Raw genomic sequence first — 21,395 nt, 5'->3', positions numbered from 1 at the left:
TGGATGCAAAACCGGTATAGAAAATCTAAAAAAAAAAATCCTTAATGGTGCTTAACTGGGAGAAATACCCTATTTGATATTTGATTCGAGAATGTTGCATTTCGGCTGGAAAATGGAATTGTAATCGACCGGTGGTACAAAACTTAATTTTACCTGGAAACCAGAAAATTTGTACACACAAAGCGAAATAGCTCGAATTCTCTGAGTGTCTAATCGACGGGCATAGGGTAACAGCACCGGTTACGAGCCCCCTTAAGGATTGCTCTGTACATTTTCCACTGTACAGAAACATTTATAGCATGAAATATCTTTTTTACACTTTCTTATTATTCATAGCACATCTAATTATCGACATAAACGATAAAAAATTAAATTCAATTTGTTATGATTTATAGAAAAAAGAAAAACCACAGACACTTCATATTTCAGTTACGAGCCCCCAAGGAAAAGTTTCGAGCCTACCAAAATTTTAGTTACGAGCCCCCAAAATTGTGTATGGATTGAAAATAAATTTTAGACAAAAACTATTAGTTTATTAGTTTCTAACGTGCATAGAGTCACAATTAATTAACCAAATGCATTCTCACTTCGATATTCGAGTCATTAACTTTATTTTATGATATTTTCTTAGCAAGTGTATTATATTCCATTTATCCATTTTTGCACACACACAAAACTACTGTCAAAAAATGTGACAAATTAACAGAGGGCTCGTAACTTTATCATGAATATTTCATGCACCAGTTACGAGCCGCTTCTTGAAATTTAATAATAAGCAATAATTTGTCACTTTTTTAATTAAAATCAAAGAAATTAACTTTCCTTAGAATGTTAACTTTGACAAAAACACCTAATATTTGACAAAATTGAAGAATTGTTAGCCAAAAACTCATTGTTTCGTTGTACCATAACACCGCTTCTCTTAGCCGTACAGTAAGCTTTTTGACAAATTTTTTCTTTCTCCGACAAAGCAATAAAAATTGGATCACCACGATCTCAGTTTTGAGTTCTGAGATGGTAAGTGTGGATAAATTGGAAGATTTAAAGTATATCTTTCAGTTAAATAAGTAGTTGGTACATACTAATTTTGTATAAGAAATAATAAATATTAGCAATAATTCACTTGGGAGGCTCGTAACCGGCGGGGGGCTCGTAACCGGTGCCGTTACCCTATTATGTTTGGGAATGTTTGTTCTATGAATAATTGATTGAAAAATATCGAATAACCGTCGAATTCTTATATTTCGCGTTCGGAACATATCAATGGGTAAATATACAGCGAATATTTTGGCAACATGAATAACGCAACAGATTATTATCGGCTCGGCTGTGCAATTTGAATTCCAAAGTTAACATCGTTCGAATTATTGAAACTCACACCTTCCTGAACAAAAATAAAGTTTTACCGAAAATGCACCCAAAAATTGATCGCTGTTCTGAATAGAGGGACCCTAGGGGAGTTCAAAACGATGGTCCGTTAAGCTGGACCAGATGCTTCCCCACACCCATACAACTAAGGAAAAAATTGTATGGGTTGGGGAAGCATCTGGTCCAGCTTAACGGACCATCGTTTTGAACTCCCCTAGGGTCCCTCTATTCAGAACAGCGATCAATTTTTGGGTGCATTTTCGGTAAAACTTTATTTTTGTTCAGGGCGGGTGTGAACTCAGCTGAAAAGTTCACATTCGTACCGATTCGTACACTTTGCTGTTGCTGTTTTGGTCGCGTTTCATCATTAAATAATTTTTCCGTTTTTTTTACCATACCAAGCAAAATTTTATATTTTGTCAACAATCTTCAACGTTTTCGTTTTGTTGACATAACTTTCATCGTCGTATCAACAGACGATTTACTGTGTGCGTTATAAATGTGCGTGACAACAGTCGGTTGATTTATTCGAGAGAAATTCTATCTTTCTTACAAGGTTTTCCTGAACACAAGTTGACGCTTGATGGTCATTTGTTAGCAGATTAAATGTTAAATCTTGTAGATTAACGAAACCTACACAGAGAGTTCAACAAAAAAGAAAAATAGTACATTTTCTACCTTGGTGTATATTTCGAGAATAACTTCGTATGTACAATTGTATATAACGAGCGCCAGCGAGTGTATATACAATTGTACATAAGAAGTGATTCGAGAAATATACACCAAGGTAGAACAATGTTTTATCTCCTGCAAGCTGATATTTCATACATTAGCGAAATAACCACAAAAATTTGGATTTAAAATTAATTAATTAAGCATGTTGTTTTAAAACGCATTCACAACAAAAAAAAAACATCATACAGAGAATCCTTTATTTACTTACTCACACACATATACTATCCACCTCAACATTTCGTTCAAATCACATCATTCCGACTACTCTGATTATTTGATCGATGTAGAAGTGACTAACGAACCACTACCGACACCAATTGCATCGCGTTAGGTGATTTGTTGACGTGGTGGTCAGCATGTTTGGTTGATATGCTGCTGGTCCCGTGTTCGCTTCCGCCGTTCGGCGATTTTTTTTTTTCAAATATGTAGATGGAAAGTAAATTTACCCTAGGTGGGTTATGTGTGAATTATCCAATCGTATAGGCTGTGGTTATGTATGTGTTTGTGCTTATATGCAGAAACGCGTAATGTATGAAATATCAGCTTGCAGGAGATAAAAAAAATTAACACCTGCGAACGGTGCGGAACTCTAATTGCATCGACGAGGTCAACAGGTCAGCTATAGAAAATAACCAGAAAGAGAACCCAAAGAAAAGATCAATTTTCAACCGTACGCTGCCTCTATAAACAAGTAGCCTAATAAGAATATGAAATTTCAGTTGTACGGTGCACAAAGTAAATTTTAACCTCGAACTTTGCAAACATCGGGACATATACGATTAACGTAAACATGCACAGCAAGACCAAAAATACTCGTTACTAACTCTATATCTAAGAGCCACACATATAATTTGAGTGGAAAGAATTTTATTGCTTGCCCCATGCGAAAATTTATTCTTACATATCAATTTGGCCCCTGCGAAAATGGTCGATTACATGAGGGATATTTGCGTGACACTTTCGTCAGGAAATCTCTATTTTCGCGGGGTGCTCGAGTCATTCATGTAAAATCAGTTTTCGTGGGGTGCAGCCATATGAAGGTGAATGCGTCATCTGAAATATTTTATGCTCTCTAACATGAAAACGGGAATAATTATTGATGTTTTGTGTTTTTGGACAATTATTTTGCAGTGGCGAGAGTTCAGTGTGGCAAAAGAATTTCAATTCTTAAAAAGAAAAATCACAAAACTGAAAGCGTCAGCCATATTTGTTCTAGCAAAAATTTCAATGTTTGTTATGAACACACATGGCGAGCACTTTTAGTTGCGTATTTTTCACTTCAATTCGAAAACACTTCACACATTGATTAATTTTAGATACAATTCATTTCACTTCACTGCAAAATTTTTCGTCTAAATAACAAAAACGACAAAATCATTGCTTAGAATGTATTATCATGGAACGGAATAACAATTCAATGACAATATGGCACCTGCTATGGTGTGATCACTTCGATCACTTTCGGTACGGAAAATATTGGTATTGGTACAGCAGTACCAATACTGCTGTACCAATACCAATATTTTCGGGATATTTTTATGAAGAAGTATGAGCCGATTTCGGCTGTGTACTGGTTTTATAGTGCCGAAAAAATTTCTATTTGTTTTGTTGATTTTGTCTACGGAGATAGTTGTATTTAAATCAGCTTTTGTTGCTATTTATAGAAATTGATATGTAAGAATCAATTTTCGCATGGGCAAGCAATAAAATAGAATACAGTGCACCCTGCTGCAATGATTCATTACATGGTGGAACAATTTTGAAACTCGCAACTCACGCGTGTGTGTTTAAAATGATGAGTAAAAATTTTCTTCTAATTGTTTTACACAAATGAGTATGCCAATCGATAAAACTCCATAAAAGGTGCAAACCTAGCAAAATCTTATTCTTTAAAAACAACGGAGATATCAACGTTTGAATGTGAATTCCCATACAAAAATTCAAAATATCGGATTCGACCGCTTTTTTATGTAGCGCTACAAACCATACCACTAAACGCGTGGATACCGAAATGGTTTGTAGCGCTGCACAAAAAAACGCGGTCGAATCCGTTATTTTTGTATGGGAATTCACATTCAAGCATTGATATCTTCGTTGTTCTCAAAGGTTAAGAGCTAGATTTTGCTAGGTTTGCATCTTTTATGGAATTTTATCGATTGGCATACTCATTTGTGTAAAATAGCACTCGGGTGTGAATAGTCTCAAGTAAATTATTTGCAATTGGGTGTTTCGACAGATGTACCTTTAATATTCGTTGTACAGATCAGCCTTACAATTCAGTGTTTCGACAATAATTGGGTGCAAATAGTGTCTTTTTGCACTTGGGTGCAATTAGCGTCTGCGAATAAACGTTTAATAGAAAAATCGGGAAAACACAAACGCCCATATTTTTAGACTCCGATATTCGATGAACAGTGTTCGTTTTCAACACACATAATGATGTTACGACTTCAAGTTGACATTGCTGTGAAAATTAGATTTTTGAATGAATGTACGGCAAAAAATGTAATGGATAGAGTAGAGATGTTGTACTGTTAGAGCTTCAAACACTATACACGGAAAATTCGGCAAATTTGACATTTGTTGTGTGCTGCATATATTTGCTGCAGACTGAATAATGTTCCCGTGTGTTGTATTACAATAAACATGTAATATGAATATTTTCAAAATATAGTTCCGGCAACAATATTATTCAGCTCGTAGGAATATTGTGAGGTTCCCAGGTATATATTTGCTGCGTGCTGAATTATATCTTCAAATTAGTTGTGGGATGTATTACTTAACTTTACCTGCATGCCGAATATTGACTAAATGGTACTATCGAACTATACCTGCATGCTGAATATTGACTAAATGAATAAAGTCGTCTGTATTTAGAATGGACTATGCAGCAATAAATTTATTGTTTTAATGAAATAAAAGGAAGATCTCAAGAACATACGCATAAAGATGATTATCAAATCTAATTTTATTCCTTCATTTAAAGTTATTTCTATTTTTACCGAATTAATATGCAATGATAATGTTACATTTATGTATTTCAATAGAAATTTTGACGAACGGACTTTTAAATCCATTTTCGGTGTTAAAGGCTTTTGAAATGTTAACAGAAATAGTTGGTGGTATTCAGCAATAAATGATGGAATTTGTTTATGTACTGTCCGTTTGACAAGAGGATCGCCACGGTTCAGCAGGGGGTTTTGAACATTTGTTTTTTACACGTTGGCACACGTGCTCTTGTCAGATTCAAGATTCTTTTTACGAAGGTTACGCTGATTATACTTTGTGAAAAAGGCCAATACCTTGCAAATATGTCACATCTTGGACAGAATTTGACACTGCAATATCTGCAACATGAAAAAACTAAATGTTCGAAACCACCTGAAACCCCGTGCTTCCACCTACGTAATATACACAAACTAGGTGAGCCAATCTTAATTTATTAATTCGCGTAATAGATGCTCACTATTAATGTGAACAGTTTTTTTGTAGAACGATTGAAAAAACCTCTAATTCAGAACCAGGCTCAGAATTAAAATAATAATATCCGATGACATTGCTTAGTGGGGCTACATTTCATAGAAAATAAATTCAATTAAATGTTGTTGCATAACCCATTCTAAATACGGACGACTTTATTCATTTAGTCAATATTCAGCATGCAGGTATAAATATGCCTGTGTGCTGCATAAAGCAAAGTAACAACGGTTCGAAATAAGACTGCCACTATATGCAAGCAGTATAGCAGCAGTGGTAAAGTCGTTGGCAGTCAGAAACTGAGGTTAAGCATCGATGGTCGCGGTCCGTACTTGGGTGGGTGACCGGAAAAAGCGTAAGCAAAAAAAAAATTCTGTTAGCAATTTAATATGATGAATTTAAATATAAATCTACGGCTAATAACAAATAATAATAATAAAATTGAAAATAAAAAAAAATTGAAAAAGTTTTTTTGTTTTTTTTTTGCTAACGCAAATAAAATTGATATAGTTAATTAAATCAATTTCTTCTATTAAACGATAAATTAGGTTGTTTATTGAATTGAAAAAAATGGCGTCATTTTATATTATAAAACAGGCATACAGCTAAGACCTGCACGCTGAAAAATAATATCCAGCACACAACAACAATATTCATTAGGCGGGCATTGTATGATCCTCAGATCAATATGCAGCACACAACTAATGTTCTATAATCGTGAAGCTGTTCCCGATTTCTTCGTCTGGGGTGCATATATGAGTTTTCCGTGTAACGGTTTCTTAACACTTTTATATTTCATTTACTAAATAGAAGATATCGGAGTAATCACTACACAATTGAACATACCACGAAAATCATTTCAATCGAAATAAACAGCAAACAGAACAGCGCTTACGAATAATGTTGCAGTTTCGTATAAATAAATTGCAAACGAATCTTTGCTCATATCCCATAGACATTTAAATATATCACAATAGCCCTGCATGTACTTCTCGCCCAATGTTACAACACAAACGAACTTGTATCTAAATTGAATAAGAAAAAATGGTAATTTTGTCAACGAACCGGAAAAGACAATAATTCCGAATCATCAAAAAAATACCAACCGATCGTAGGTCAAGTTTTTCACTTTTTGCAAAATTTCCTTGCTCAATTTTTCCGACATTACTTCCGCTTCTTCGGCTTCAAACTGGAATCCAAGCATTGCTTCATTGATAACCGTTTCCATCAATCGTTCACATTCAAATTTGTCGAACGGCACTTTCGGTTCGAGACAATACGTTGGCTGATACCTGGGTCCAGGCTATTGTGGATTTGATTTTAAGTTTAACGTTAATTTGAAATCAAAAAGTAAAATTCAATAGAAAGGAAAATTACTCTATTTGTTGCCATGTTGTTTCCACTTTCGTTTAATAATTAAATTTGCTTTTTGTGGAAACGATTTCTTTACTATGTTTTTGCTGAATTTGTATGACCTTGCCATTTACAGCTGTAAATATAATAATCATGCCTGCACGTTAGTAAGCAGGCGTGACGCAAGTCCACACTACAAAAAATTAAAAAAAAAATTTAGGGACTAAGGAACATATATACAGCAACTTTTTGACTTTTCTCCCTTGGCTCCCACGACTCTTAGAGTATGATAATCGTGTTCTGGGCGTCAATACGAGTTCAGCGAGCTATCGCACGTCTCATAGGGTTCAAAATTGGCCGAGATATTGCATTTCAAAATCTAGATTTTTGTATGGGAAAGGTCAGATTTGACCCATTCTGAAATGATGAATTTTACCAACCTTTGTTTGTTTGTTTGTTTGTGGAATCTATCTCGAGAACAACTCCTACGATTTTGCTGAAATTTTGGGAGTAGTTTCTGGGCATGATTCTAAGACTTTTGACAAAAAAAAATTGGGTCGACATGATCTCGTTTAGGAGCTGGGGCTTTAGGAAGTTCCCATACAAGCCACATATATTTTCATGTAAAATGAACGTTTTATGTGTGTGTGTGTAAGTATTTTTGTAAAAGAGTTCAGCTACTGTTATGGAATATTATGTGCACTTACTGGCCAAGGTTACCTCGACTCAGCAACACCGGTTACATTGTCTGCACTGGCTTCGTGGGCGACGTGGGTACACTTAAAAAGTTCATTCATTAATGTTGAAAAAGTGGTTTCGGATGGATCGCCGACCGGGACAATGCCTAGTGTACTGGTAGTACTCGACCTCCTCTACAACCTCATGCCAAAAGCTAAACTTAATAATTTGTCTCTCAGGAAATAAAAGTCAAAAACCAATATGTCGAACTTTCGATGTTAGAAAACCTCGACAGACACACCTTTTGGACCATCGGTTTCTTTGGCAGTTTTGTAGTTTTTAACGCTCTACATCCTGCTAGAACATTGTTTTCAAAAATACTCTTAACTTTCCGAGTTATGACCATTTGAAAGTTAAAGTCGTCCGGGGGGACTTCTTCCCGGGCACCTTCGGATCCATCAACCATATGCCTGGACTTAGTTTTCAATGATCTACGTTTTCCGCACACAGGCTATCGCGACCCTTAAAATTCTCAAAATTCGATACGCCCTATTGCATGGGTCCTGAAACAAGTACATTTATAAAGAAATTGGGTTAATTAATGCGAAAAGCTTCTGGCGAACCCCGATCAATGGATTACTTATTACAAAAGGTTTCTATTGCAATTCAACGGAGAAACGCTAGTTGCATTTTGGGGACTTTAGGACGAAGTAGAATTGATGACTTTTATTTATTGTAACTTTGTTTTTTTTTTGAAAAGATCGTTTTTTACTGGTTGCGCATTGCAGCCTTTTTTTCGCTTTTAAAAATAAAGAAACTAAAATGGCACTTTTGGACGCCAATAGGAAGCAAAAGAATCCATTACAAGTTAGATTCGACGAAAAATTCGCAATTTTGTCAGCTCTACCAACGTTCTTGTCGGAATGTCTTCTACGAGTAGATGAAAACACTTTTTCATGATAAATTTTGAAAAAAGAAAGATAATCCTATGACATCGCCTGATTTCTGAGGTTCCTAATTTTAATTTCGAAAAATTAATTGCTCCTGCCAGTTTACTTTACTATGTCGTTATATAGCAATCACCAACAAGAATGAGCCGCCAATGAGTCCCACGTTTGGCCTAACTATAACTCTAACTATAACAAAAAAAGTTTATTTCATGAAATTTGCAATTTGAATGCTACTGATAACAGAAAAACATATATTGAATTCGGGGCTGCCCCGTCATTATCGATACAATTTTATCGGCTTTTCCGTCAAAACGTATTTTAATTTACAGTAAAACGTTTAATAACAAATAATAAACTACGAACAGAAGGCACAGATCTGAACTCGGACCAAGCGAATTATTATCTTGGGTAATAATCGATTCTTGTCTTCGGCTCGATATACAGTGAACGACATCTCAAATGTCTCACTGTCATTTTTTTCAGAGAATGTCATTGTGAATTTGCAATGACACAATAAAATTCTCAGAAAAATTTGACAGTGAGACATTTGAGATGTCGTTCACTGTACAATTTCACTTTCGTTGATAAAATGGATTGTCGTTATCATGTTTTTTGAATTGCTTGTCGTAAATCTTGTGAAGAGTTTTCCGAAAAGATAAAAATTCATGATGAGGCACTGGTTCATTAAAATTAAGCATATCGTCAACAACAAAGACTTTGATATAAATTCACCAATATAACAGCACAAACACCTTCCGATTCGGAACTGTAATGATAAATATTTGTTGCCAAGATAAAATTAATGAATTTCTTGATCTTTATAATGATTTCTCGGTAATCAATTCGATAGAGCGGAGATATGGTGGTGGTATAAAAGGTAAGAAATGGTTAGACATAACATCAGAAGCAAGTGTGCTCCAAACTTTTAGGAGCGATATGGCCGCTATAGAAATTGTTGTGTTCGTAATGCTGGTATTTCAGTACCAGCTTGTAACAGCACAAACATGTACGGATTTTGTTGAATGTGAGTACTACCATACCATACTACCAAAAACAGCGGAGTCTGACTCCTGACTGGATATGGCAATAATAGAACTCGGAACTTATTATGTACGTACCAGCTACAACATGTGGAGGAAATATTGTGGCAGATTCCGGTATCATTCGATATAATCACACCGGCTACGGTAACAATACGGGTTGTATGTGGTTGATCCGTAGTGACATTAACTCAAAAATTGAAGTTCGGCTGCTTGAGGATTCATTCTCATCGTCTAGCCAATACATTGAAATTCTCACTTTGGCGCTCGATGGTGAAATTGGAGGAATTTATCCTTACTCTACTGTGTGAGTATTGAATTCAACTAGCCATGACTATATTCGACAATGTTTTCGTCAATTTAATTCTAGTCGTCACGGAGAATTCAAAGTAAGGCATTTCAATGGTCCGCTAATTTTAGTTACCTTTTCAACTCTCAACCACTGGGGTCCTGTCAATCCCACGCCAAGTTTTACATTGTTGTTCCGTGGATGCGGTCCAGATATCAGTAATCCCCCAACGTTTACCCATCATTATAGGGAAAGAATTCCCGCTGAAACAGAAATTGTTAAATATCCAGAAGATGGAGGAATCTATCCGAATAATGAAATTATAACTTATCTGGGTTTGCGGCAGGATAGAGCTATCATGAGTGGCTTAGGTGAATGGAAGGTTAAGGTAAAACAATTAAATGTCTTTTAGGATGAAGCTAGGCGCTAGTAAGCCTAATGTCTTTGCACACGGATTGCAGGTAACGTATCATGATATTCAACCGTCAGCTTACTGTATGTTCGGAGACTCGTTAGCATTTTATAACGCTGCATGCAACTCTCTGCCCTCAGTCGATGAACAAGAAAAGTTTATTTGGAGGTAACGTGAAGAACTTTGCTCGTTTATTAAATTGACTTATATATTCAACAATTAAATTGTATAGATTTTGTGAACGAAACAGTACCAAAACACACGTTGTCCCAGCACGGTCAACAATATACGGGGATTCTGCTCCTGATTATATTGGCATTCTTGGAGTCTTTCAGTCGAACGGATACGGATATCAACGTGGAAACGGATTCGTTTTTGAGTGGTAATTTTGGCAAAATTTGTTGATACGTATTTGAATAAAAACACTTGTCTGAGCGAATATTGTTACATTATTAAGACACATAGAGTGATTCTTTTGAAAAACAGAATCTTGAAATCGGATGAATTTTCCGTTGGACTTTTTTATACATGCCCAATAAGGTATTCGACCCCAGAAGCCAAAACCACTTTGGTGATCAAAAACCGAAAACATGCACTTTTCTTACAAAAATTTCTCCAGTAACACGAGCCGTATAGGGTCATGTGGGGTGTCATTAGAAAGGTAATTGCATGTACTTCCGGGGCAAATAGGGTCTTATTAGCCCCGTACGAAGTACGAAGGGGCTTATAGGATTACGATGCCGTGTGTAATTGATGGAATTCGAAGCAGACGGTAAGGGCAAAGTGTTTGCCTATGTTCATAGATAACGAATCCGCAATAAAAATTTTGTCCGTCCGTCCGTCTGTCACGTCGATATCTTGAGTAAATCAAATCCGATTTCAAAATTTTTTTTCCCCTGAAAGATAGTCAAAATAGTGAGGCTAAGTTCGAAGATGGGCGATTTTGGGTCGACCCTTCCGGAGCTGGGGCCCAATAAGTGCCTAACTGTTTTTCGACGATATCTCCAGACATTTAAGCACTACACTTGTAAGTGATACGTCAAATGAAAGGTATTTACAATACCGATCGACAAAAAAAAAAGTTTATGAAAATTGGATGACCGACTCGTAAGTTAGACCCCTTGGTGTGAACTAGGTACAGGGCGGCAAGCCGTTTTTGCTTGTAGGTTGGCCAAATTTGAACGTATTTAGATGGATTTTGCTTTATTAGATAGGTATTGACCGTACCAATCAGGGGAAAAAAAGTTTATGAAATTCGATTCACCGGAGCGTGAGCTAGGTCTCTTGGAGTGAGCTTATATGTGGCTACTCGGCCGTACAGTGAAGGTGGTGTTTTTTTGTTAATATCTCGAGTAAACTTTGACCGAATTTCAAATTTTTTTTTTGTTTGAAAGGTACTAACGAATGTAAAGCAGCCGTACTACTTTCCACCTCCTAACAAAATGGCCGTCGGCCGCCATTTTGGATTTTTGTAAAATCAATATAAATCGGTGAAAATGATACTTACTTAATTTTAGGTCAATTCGAAATTTGTGTTACATTTGAAAGGAACGTCGTACGGGGCGCAATTTTTAAGACGTACACATTTCATAAGAATTTTACTTTACCGACGTTTACGGGCGCAGTAGGCTTACGGTAAGAGTAGGGCGACGGACGAACTAGGGTCACGTACGCAATAGATGTACGGGTTTGTACGGGGCTCAGTCGCAGCAAACGCTCCGACTGTTCTGACGGCTCGTTTTGGTTGAAAACTTCAACTGCACATTAGAGATGTGCGGGCCGCCCGAAAATGTCGCGCTGTCCGATTTTTTATCCGGCCCAACCGGGCTCAGGCCGGACGGGCTTTGAAAATGGAAATATTCTGTTCGTGCGGGCTTTTCTAATTAGATCCGGCCCGAACACTCGAAAAAAAATTAAAATGTAAAAATAATCTAAATCTAAATTTTGGAAATAACTATCATATGCATACACCATCATCGAGTATCAAACACAAACTTGACTACAAAAACGACGACGATTTCATCCAACCTCAATTTTTTTGTCGAAAATTGTGACGGATTTAACAAATTTTGCAAATTAAAGCCGCTTCACTCTCATTTAGGTGGCACATTTGACAAAAAAAATTGTTTAGGGGCCATTCACAAATTACGCACGCGGTGGACGGTTAATTTTTGACCCCCCCCCCGTTTCGCACGCGTTTTTCATATAAAAATGTCTGATTTCTGATTCATTCATCGTTCCCGACTTGGACGAAACTCAATTTAATGAAGAGTACTTCGTTGCAGCAGAATCATTGAAGTATTATGAGTTCAAATCGCCTCTCGATACTCTACAAAAGTTAAGCGAATATCATCCCGACTAGTTGTCCACGGTAAAAATAGCACTAGCCCGCATTGCTGCAGCCAAACCGAACTCAGCTGATGTGGAACGATTGATTCGTATGTTCAGTAATTATTTCTTTCTACTGTACAGATAAATACAACACGTTCAAGGACGATGACAGGGCTTCAGCGTCTGCTGCAACTTTATATAATTATTTATACGTAAATTGCAACATGCCACCCTTAGCTGCTTTTGATCCGACAGCAGCAATCAATCATTGGATGGCCTTAAAGAATCGAAAACCGCACACAAATTTTAAGTCTAAAGAACAGAAGTGGTTTAAAGGTGTCTTCGAAGAAGCATCGGCAAAGAAAACTGTGGAACGGAGTCCGAAAATTCAATTTTAATTTGATTCACTTCCTAATATCGATATCTTTTAAGTTGCTTATTCTAGAATTGTTATCAGTATACTTAAATCGGACATTAAAATCAACGAATTGTTGAGTGAAGGTTTATTTTACTTGCAATCAAATTCCCGAAAATTCTCGAAAATTCCCGAAAATTCTTTAAGAAATTACCTAAAATAGGCTATGGTTCTTTGTCTAATAGTGATTAGTCTAATCCAAATTATATAAACACTGAAGGCAATGCAAACCCTCAGCCGACTGGCTCCTGCTAGAACAATGATGCGGCTCTGAATCAATGGTATCTATCGGAGATTGATGGGGATCCTACAAGGCTCATTGGAAATAATCTGTGTCCAGGGACACAACATAATCTGCACCGAGAGCCAAGGTGCGGTAAAAGTATTAAAAGCAAATAAATTCACCTCCTCCTTGCATTAGAGTGTAGAGAGGCTGCAGGAGATAACTGAAACGTCATTACACTAGTATGGATCCCAGGACACAGCGGGATTGAACGCAATGAAATGGCGGACAAATTATTTAGACTAGAAACAAAACAATTATTTATTTAACGGTAATGGTCCTCGGAATGGTCGAATAAAATGATCAGTGACTGAGAGTTACGTCTGTAAAGGAAAAAAGTGGTGACAAAATGGCATTGCTTTTATTGAAGTTAAAACTTTAAAGCACATAATTCTTATTTCAATAATCCACCGGTGAGTGTGTCAATCCAGTCCAAGAAAGGGGTGACTCTGGTCCCCACTCCGTATGTTGCAGTTCCATTAATAATCTGGTACTGATAAATCCCAATAACAACTGGGTGTAGATCAAAGTCTGGCGCGTATTCATATACCATCCAAGCTCCACCTGAAAGAAAATCAAATCAACTGGTAAGAAAACGTCTATTTCAAATTTACGATCGACAGTTGAAGATTTAATTTGCGTTCATATGGACATTGGTGGCTCACAAATACCAAAAAGCAAAATAATTAATTTTCGACTCGACGGACGGATCGAAGTCCAACAAAGTGAAATTCCTTTTTTCCCCGTGTGAAACTGAACACACTTTGTTCGGCTTGAATCCGTCGAGTCGAAAATTAATTATTTTTTATTATTTCATACATGATGACATAAGTTATGTGACATAACCACATTTTTTAACAGCCGAGGCCATGGGTTTCAATTTTTTTCAAAAATGTCGTCATACGCATTCTATCCGGCGATACGGACGCAACGCACTCTGTTATCATTTCTCTGATTTTCGTACACAACCCCTTATTTATGACAAATGTTAACGAATGTTACCTGTAATGCCAAAATGGCGTATTAAGCCTGATCCAGTTTGATTGTTAATAGTACCGCATAATTCATGATCACCAATGATACCACGATCTTGACCGAAACGTATTTCGAACTCGCATTGGTTGTTGTTGAATATGTTGCTCGGTACAAATTGCAACTGATTGGGGGCTGAGAGTCGGTATCCGAGTATTAAGGACGACCATGCCTCATATGAGAAATTAGCGTTTGCAGCATAAGGCAAACGGATGGGTTGAACATTCGGATTAAATGTCAATGGCTCATGAATTCTACACAAAACAATTGCAGGACTATTTTCAGGCGACGCTTCGATGTACCAATAATGTCGTACGAAATTTGTTGGTTCCCCCCTGTCGGGCCATTGCCATTGAGCTGATCCAACATACATCGCCATCGAGGTGACCGGAAACCCCCAGCTATATAGAACATATTTCGTACACAATTAATAGATGTCCATGACGACGATTCATATATTTACTGTTCTTCAACGCAGCCATAATCACTAAGAAAATAGCTGTCACTGATGATTGTACCCGAACAAGCAATGAACACTGGTTCAGTTGTCTGTGACAAGGTTAGTATAGTCCAAGGATATTGACCATTTGTGGCATCGACTCCGCTAAAAACAATTCTCGGTGATTGTACGCGAACATCAAGTTGGTCATTTGGAGATCTACGATTAACATTGAGGTCGACACGAACGGTTCGGTTTGACCAATCCTGACCATGAACCTGATATTGTAGCAAACAATATATGAAAATAATGAACCGCATTTTATTTGAAAATATTAGACTGACCTGTGTATGTGATAACATGCGGGATTTTATAGCCGACATTCGGTTGATAAATATTTTTCGGCGGAAATCAATAAATCATAAACCAAAAAAAAAAAAACACACAAAAGAGTAACATGTGACGCAGTGTCACGGATTTTATTTTTGAATTTTCAGAATTTTTGTGGAACTTACAGAATTTTCAGATTCAAAATTCTTATTTTTAGTCCAAAATCCGCGCCAACTTCTAAAACATTTGATCTAAAAAATGTTTTGTCCAGCTTTTGCTTTTACAATTTATGTGTAGCACAAGCGCAGAATGCGTCACTTACTACGATATCAGTTGTTTTGGAAGTTTTTAGGTTTACACTCTTCCACTTCTTTAGATGACCCCCAAATCCATGGATAAAAACAATCTGAAATCGAACAATTTGTATGGAAATTGAGTTTAGTGAAAGATTTAAAGCTCGGCAAAATGACCAAAAAAAATTATTTTTTTTCTTGCAATTGGACCTTTGTTACAGTCTGTATGTTGACACGCGTCCATAAAATCGGTTCTGTTGACACATCTCCTGAAATAAATTGATTTATCTAACGGTCGCTTTGATAAAACATAAAATACCTCGTCCAACCGAGCTGCATGTGGCAACGTTTCCATGACACGAGATGCATTGTAGCGTTGGATGGCCAGCGAAATTCGTTGGTTGAGAAAATTACCCACGACATTTGATCCTGTCAGTTCTTTAGCTTTGAACCAATAGTGCCGATGAAATCTTTTGCCTCTTTTGCCCATGGTCCGAGCGTTTCGAATGCGACCGGGACAAAGATGTAATTTAATGATTTTAGTTCTGAGTATTTCTTGTGTTTCAGTTAGCTGCCATGCTCGGCTGCGGCACCTGCATGTTTCGACGTCTTGCTAATGTATGAATTGGCCAAAGTGTCCAAACAAGTAGCATCTATAATAAAGGTTTGCCTTTTGACCAAGGTATTGAGGTCAGTCCCTCCGGACGCTTGCCGTCGTTTCTGAAGATGCCCAGTGTTCTAATGTGGATGGTAGATGACTTTTGCATTGTTTTAATTCCAACTGTCAAGTCAATGGCTGAAAAACAGATGGAAAACGTGACAGATCGTTCAAATAATAGTAGAAAAGAGTAAGACTTTTCATTGTTTTAAACCATTTGTGAAGTACTAAACGGCGAGGTGCGTTCACAGTTTACAGTCAACAATAGCAACGTCAGGTAAAAGGAGAGCAAAACGGATGACTATTAAACTTTGGTATTAAATAAGTTTTTCTGTTGAGTTGCCAGTTTTTTCGGATTTACATTACCTTCAGTTTCAACACCGCTCTCATGTCGAAAATAATGCCTGGAAGTTAGGCAGTGCCAGTGCCAGAGGAAAAAACAAAATTTAGGAACCAACCTAGTGGAAGGTAATACCTAATGATCCCCACATTTCCAGCTACCGCTACATTTGTGATTACCAAGAAAAATTAATTGATTTCTTAACCAAATAGTACACCCACCACTCAAAAAAAACACTCAAAAGGCGCCAAAGCTACGCAATCTGTATATTCTAACAATGGTTTTATCTTTGTCGAGTGGTTTTCGTAATGACTGTTATTATTAATTGTATGGCAGACACTACATTTTCATTTACATCTTCATTAAATTAATTCACTAAAATTTCTAAGTCCAAGTTCTTAAGCCACTCAACGGCCTCCACCGTCACTAAATTTAAATCGCTCAAATCACCTGAGAAACGTCTAAGATGGCAATCACTCAAGATGTGATTCATCGTTTGAATAGTCACATTATCAGTCACAGAACGGTGAGTCAACGAAATTCCACCGATGTAGTTGTTGTTTGCAGCAGCCAAGTCCACATCGGAATCGGTTCAACATCCTCCTTTCGCGTCTCTCCAAATCGTATCCATCCAACTTCTCGTTCGGGCTTTCAACCAAAGATTTGTTCGAAAAGTTGGTGCTTTCCGTCCAATATCGTTTCCAAGCATCTTTTATGTTGAAATCTCGCGCTTGGATAACATGATCATTCCATATTGGAGTACGCGAAGTCAGCCTTTCCGGTGGTAGATTTTCCAATTCGACAGCGATCGGAAGTGTACAGTTTCTGGAAGCGTTGAAGCATTTTTCCCACCCATTATGTGCCACAGCCTGTCGTCTTAGATGGGAAGGAGCGATGTTGGATAAAACATGAAGCCATGGAACCGGAGTCGAATCAACTGCACCTGTGATTGTTCTCATAGCGATGTTCAATTGTGTATCCACTTTGCTCACATAACTGCTCCGGTACCAAACGGGTGCACAATATTCCGCCACGGAGTAGATCAATGAAAGCGCTGCAGTTCTCAGAGTGTTGCCATTAGCACCCCAGTTCGTACCAACGAGTTTTTGCACTAAATTGATACGTGATTTTAGCTTCTCACTTAATTTTGACATTGCTGGCTTGAATGTCAGAGACCGATCTAATGGAAGACCAAGATAGGTTGGTGTGCTGTTGAACTTAATTTCCTCACCGTCCGAGTGAATATTGATTTTCTCCGGTTTTCAGGATTGGAATTTTCATCATCAACGGTGGTAGTCGTGCCGTTTTGAAAATTTGATTCATAAATTTTAGAATCCAGATTCTAGCTCGTTTCCCAAGATATTTGAGAAACTCCGGATACAGTCCATCCAGACCGGCTGCTTTCCCCGCATTAATAGAACAAATTGCCGCATCGAGTTCATCAATTGAGAAAGCCTGACCGAATTCTGACTCAGGTGCCAAAGATTTTACCAACTTTCTCAGTTTCGATTTAATTATGCGCTTGTGGTACTTGTCGGGTGCAATCATCGTTGAATTTTGCATTATTTTTGATGCGATGCTGACACGATTTCGTTTTTACAGCCTTAGATGTTTCTCCAAGGTGTCTCAGTAAGCGCCAACCTTTTCTGCTTGAATGTGTGATATTCATCTCTTGCGCCACTCTTTCCCATTTACTTTTCCGGGCTGCACTTAGCAATTCCAACAGGTGATCAGAAATTTCATCGTCTACAAACTGACATTAATAGAAGTACTGCCTCCGTTCACAGTTCAAACCGTCATTCAACCTGAAAACAATTCAGCTGAGCCAATTACTCAACCAAACGAACATCAGCCTACAGTTGATGACAATACAGCTGAGCCAGCTCAATCATACGAACATCAGCCTACAGTTGATGACAATTCAGCTGAGCGAATTACTCAACCGAACGAACATCAGCCTACAGTTGACGACAATTTAGCTGCGCCAATTACTCAACCGAACGAACATCAGCCTACAGTTCACGGCTCCCCTCAACCGAAATAAAGTTTTTTTTTGGGTACCCAAGAAATGACTCTTGATATAGATGAAGGGACCCCTAAGGAGTATAAAACAGGTTTCCTTCACTCCAGGTTTGCTGATCTCCCCATACGAAAATTTTCAAAATTCGAATTTTCACAGGTATGTGAAAAAGGTTCAACAGATAAGTTCTCTAACTTTAATTTTTTTAACTTAAATCTACTTGTATTAGATAGATTGAGGTCTTAACTATGTAATAAGACTTTAGCAATAGCATTCGATCTGATTCAGGCGTATATTGAACGCATAAATGCTAGTAAAGTCGACCTACGAATGTACGTGGATTATGAACTAACTAATATCTTTTACCAAAAAACAGACAAATTATATTGGTTTCCGAGTGAAAATTAAGAATGTAGAAGTACGGCCGAAGAAAAATCATTTTTATTTACAAATGTCGTGATGAAAATTCTACAACTGCTTTTTTCAATTGATTGCAATAATTGCTCGACTCCAAGGTGTTCACCTGATATTTAGCCCAATACTTCAGGAACTCTCGGTGTACGGACTCACCCGCTTGTTCAGACCATAGACCAAGCGAATCACCGTTTAAGTAATGTAAGCCATGAGCCAAATGTTCTAAAAGAACATGTACTTTCAACGTATGCGTAAGTCTAGTGGCTGGATAACACCGTTTCAGCTCCTTAACATATTCGTGCCATTCGTCATGTGTCCGACCTGATTTGCATGTAGTGTTTACCAATTTATTTAAGGCTTTCAAAGTTTGAATAAATGGTAATAGTTTGAAAAGCGGTGTGTCTTCCAGAATATCTTTGTCACACAGCTTATCGGATTCCTTCAAAAGTCGTCTGCAGGCGTTCCCTTCAAACTTTTCGCCGTGATAATGTTTCGATACTAGGCCCAATTTCTGTGGCCATTTAAAGGCATTTTCCTTGCCTAATAGTGGAACCAGGCCATCGAAGAAAATGTGGTTTACTATGCCCTGGATTTCATGAAGTTCTGGTATAATTGCTTTTTCAATTATAGGCATTTCATCAGGCTCGTCAAACACTGGTAAGTTAATGGTGCTGTGACACATTTTAGCCAATTTCTTATTACAGTTCAGATCGATAAACTTCTGGTAGCTTTCCTTAACATCACCGAAAGTTTTTAATTTGAAACATTCTTCGCTTATTTGCAGTTCGTCCAGCCCTTCTTCAGAACAAGGTATTGTTGCTCCAACTTCTCCTGTTCTCATAACATCTAATGTTATGAAACAGTATGGACAAGGATACGTGCTTGTAGCAGTCTGTTGACCAATAAGTATCAACAGTAGTTTGTAGTCAGAAACGAACTTGTATGGGATGCTGTTCAATTTGGTTATATTCCAGAGAAATCTCACGTTTTCGTACGTTTCTTTAATGTTTGGAACAGCGCAAAGCAAGATCAACCGTTTGACCCCATTTAAATTTGCATCTCTTCCCAAAGATCCACCTTCCTCATATGTACTTCGTTTTTTCGGAGGCTGTTCAGAGTCAGGGTCGTACATTTTTTCACAATAGTCCTTCGGCAAAATGGTCATAGAGATTTTGAAAAATCCTTTTCCACCGTCGGCCATGAGTTTTATGACAACTTCGCCATGTATGCCTCTTGCTTCCATCACTGAATTCAACAATGTTTCCGCGTCTGCATAAACAACCGGACGGTCGCATTTTTCAGATTCTTTTTCGACATCGAAATTATGGTTGCCGCATTGGTACACCTCTTCAAGTACTTTGGCTTTCTTAGACGCATGACCTCGATAGTACGGAGGAATGGATCTTTTTCCAGCCGTGGTTCTAATGAAGTTAGTGACCTTCTCCACCTCCTTAAGCGACATTCCTAAGTAAACATCAATCAGATTAATTTTGAACTGCATAAATATTCTTGAGTTTAGATGGAAACCTGTATGTGAGACGAAGTTGTCTAACTTCTCTTCGGAGAAAAAAACTGGCTTCTTATACTCAGGATTAAGAATGACTCTGGAATTTCGACCTCCTGTTCGTAAAGTAATTTCCGCGTTCCGTAAAGACGATCCAGCATTCGTTATTTTTGCTTTTGATGCCAACAGTTCATGTAAAATGTTTTCCTGTGTTTTATCTGGGAGACTTTCGATCTGCGAGACCATATTCTTGCGAGCCAATTTCTGGTTGCATAAATGTGACTTGTCTCTTGTTATTTCGACAAAGCAAAGTTTGCATATTTCGATGGTTTCAGTGTTTTGGTCTGCAATATTGTCGTCCTCATTCGAATTGGTATCAGCTTTTTCCACAGCACGGGCCCTCTTGGCTCCAAACAAATCATTTTCAGGAGTTATTGATACCGATTCTCTTTTGACACCTTTTCCAGCTGCAGCCTTTGTGTGAGTCTGTTTCTGTGCAATTCGACAAATAAAGCAGAAACATTCATTGTCATTGCTTGTGGAGCGAGTCTCTTTCAATAACTGAATATCCAAGTAATTCGCCATTTGTGGAATTGATCTTGCAGTGTTCCCTTGTCTTCTTTCGTACATTCGCACTTTACACGATTGGCAAATAGTTTTAGGAAAACGTGAATCGATAAGGTCAAATTCTTTGTTTATGAATTCTTTTATCATGAGCTCCATGTCCTTGCCAATTATGAATTTTGAGCGCGGAATGGACCCGAACACAATTTTCTTGGCACAAATCACACATACTTTGCATCTGTTTTCTTCGTGATTGCACCGACTTCTAGCTGTTGCCATTTCGTCAAATTAATTAATTTATCGCTTTTAATAATTAACTGTTGCAGTTGATTTCACACATTTTTTTTAACATGAAAAAGATGGGTACTATGCTACATAAATGTTTGCAGAAATACACAGACACATTCATATCGATAGTATAAATCTGTTGTTGAAACAAAAGCATTGTATTTGATTTCTAACAAAAGAGG

General features: G+C 37.5%; 3 protein-coding genes across 3 annotated transcripts; 1 reads left to right on the top strand and 2 right to left on the bottom strand.

Moving 5' to 3' along the window:
- Positions 1-6,439: 6,439 nt before the first annotated feature.
- Positions 6,440-7,026, bottom strand: LOC119075085 (tctex1 domain-containing protein 1-like). The gene is made up of 3 exons (XM_037181476.1): positions 6,958-7,026; positions 6,687-6,883; positions 6,440-6,605 (listed from the first exon to the last, which is right to left on the bottom strand). Exons 1-3 carry the CDS (start codon positions 6,970-6,972, stop codon positions 6,440-6,442), a joined length of 378 nt encoding a protein of 125 aa, XP_037037371.1. The 5' UTR covers positions 6,973-7,026.
- Positions 7,027-9,424: 2,398 nt separating this feature from the next.
- Positions 9,425-10,741, top strand: LOC119075061. Its single transcript, XM_037181456.1, has 5 exons — positions 9,425-9,585; positions 9,683-9,908; positions 9,972-10,278; positions 10,352-10,470; positions 10,535-10,741. Exons 1-5 carry the CDS (start codon positions 9,498-9,500, stop codon positions 10,686-10,688), a joined length of 894 nt encoding a protein of 297 aa, XP_037037351.1. The 5' UTR covers positions 9,425-9,497; the 3' UTR covers positions 10,689-10,741.
- Positions 10,742-13,685: 2,944 nt separating this feature from the next.
- LOC119075060 lies at positions 13,686-15,126 on the bottom strand. The gene is made up of 3 exons (XM_037181455.1): positions 14,827-15,126; positions 14,334-14,764; positions 13,686-13,895 (listed from the first exon to the last, which is right to left on the bottom strand). The coding sequence occupies exons 1-3, from the start codon at positions 15,120-15,122 to the stop codon at positions 13,726-13,728; spliced, it is 897 nt and encodes a 298-aa protein (XP_037037350.1). The 5' UTR covers positions 15,123-15,126; the 3' UTR covers positions 13,686-13,725.
- Between the last annotated feature and the right edge of the window lie 6,269 nt (positions 15,127-21,395).

The sequence above is a fragment of the Bradysia coprophila genome, unplaced genomic scaffold (genome assembly GCF_014529535.1).
Source record: "Bradysia coprophila strain Holo2 unplaced genomic scaffold, BU_Bcop_v1 contig_176, whole genome shotgun sequence".
NCBI lineage: Eukaryota > Metazoa > Arthropoda > Insecta > Diptera > Sciaridae > Bradysia > Bradysia coprophila.
This window is presented reverse-complemented; position numbering and strand designations above follow the sequence as displayed.

What these genes read in the sequence shown, in the direction of transcription:
- LOC119075060 (XM_037181455.1), bottom strand. Translation starts at nt 15,122, where the DNA reads ATGCGGTTCATTATTTTCATATATTGTTTGCTACAATATCAGGTTCAT. An exon ending in TATGGCTGCGTTGAAGAACA is followed by an intron (nt 14,765 to 14,826) that starts GTAAATATATGA and finishes TGTTCTATATAG; the next exon opens with CTGGGGGTTTCCGGTCACCT. An exon ending in ACGCCATTTTGGCATTACAG is followed by an intron (nt 13,896 to 14,333) that starts GTAACATTCGTT and finishes ATTTTCTTTCAG; the next exon opens with GTGGAGCTTGGATGGTATAT.
- LOC119075085 (XM_037181476.1), bottom strand. An exon ending in AAAAACTTGACCTACGATCG is followed by an intron (nt 6,606 to 6,686) that starts GTTGGTATTTTT and finishes TATTCAATTTAG; the next exon opens with ATACAAGTTCGTTTGTGTTG.
- LOC119075061 (XM_037181456.1), top strand. Translation starts at nt 9,498, where the DNA reads ATGGCCGCTATAGAAATTGTTGTGTTCGTAATGCTGGTATTTCAGTAC. An exon ending in TAGGTGAATGGAAGGTTAAG is followed by an intron (nt 10,279 to 10,351) that starts GTAAAACAATTA and finishes CACGGATTGCAG; the next exon opens with GTAACGTATCATGATATTCA. An exon ending in CAAGAAAAGTTTATTTGGAG is followed by an intron (nt 10,471 to 10,534) that starts GTAACGTGAAGA and finishes TAAATTGTATAG; the next exon opens with ATTTTGTGAACGAAACAGTA.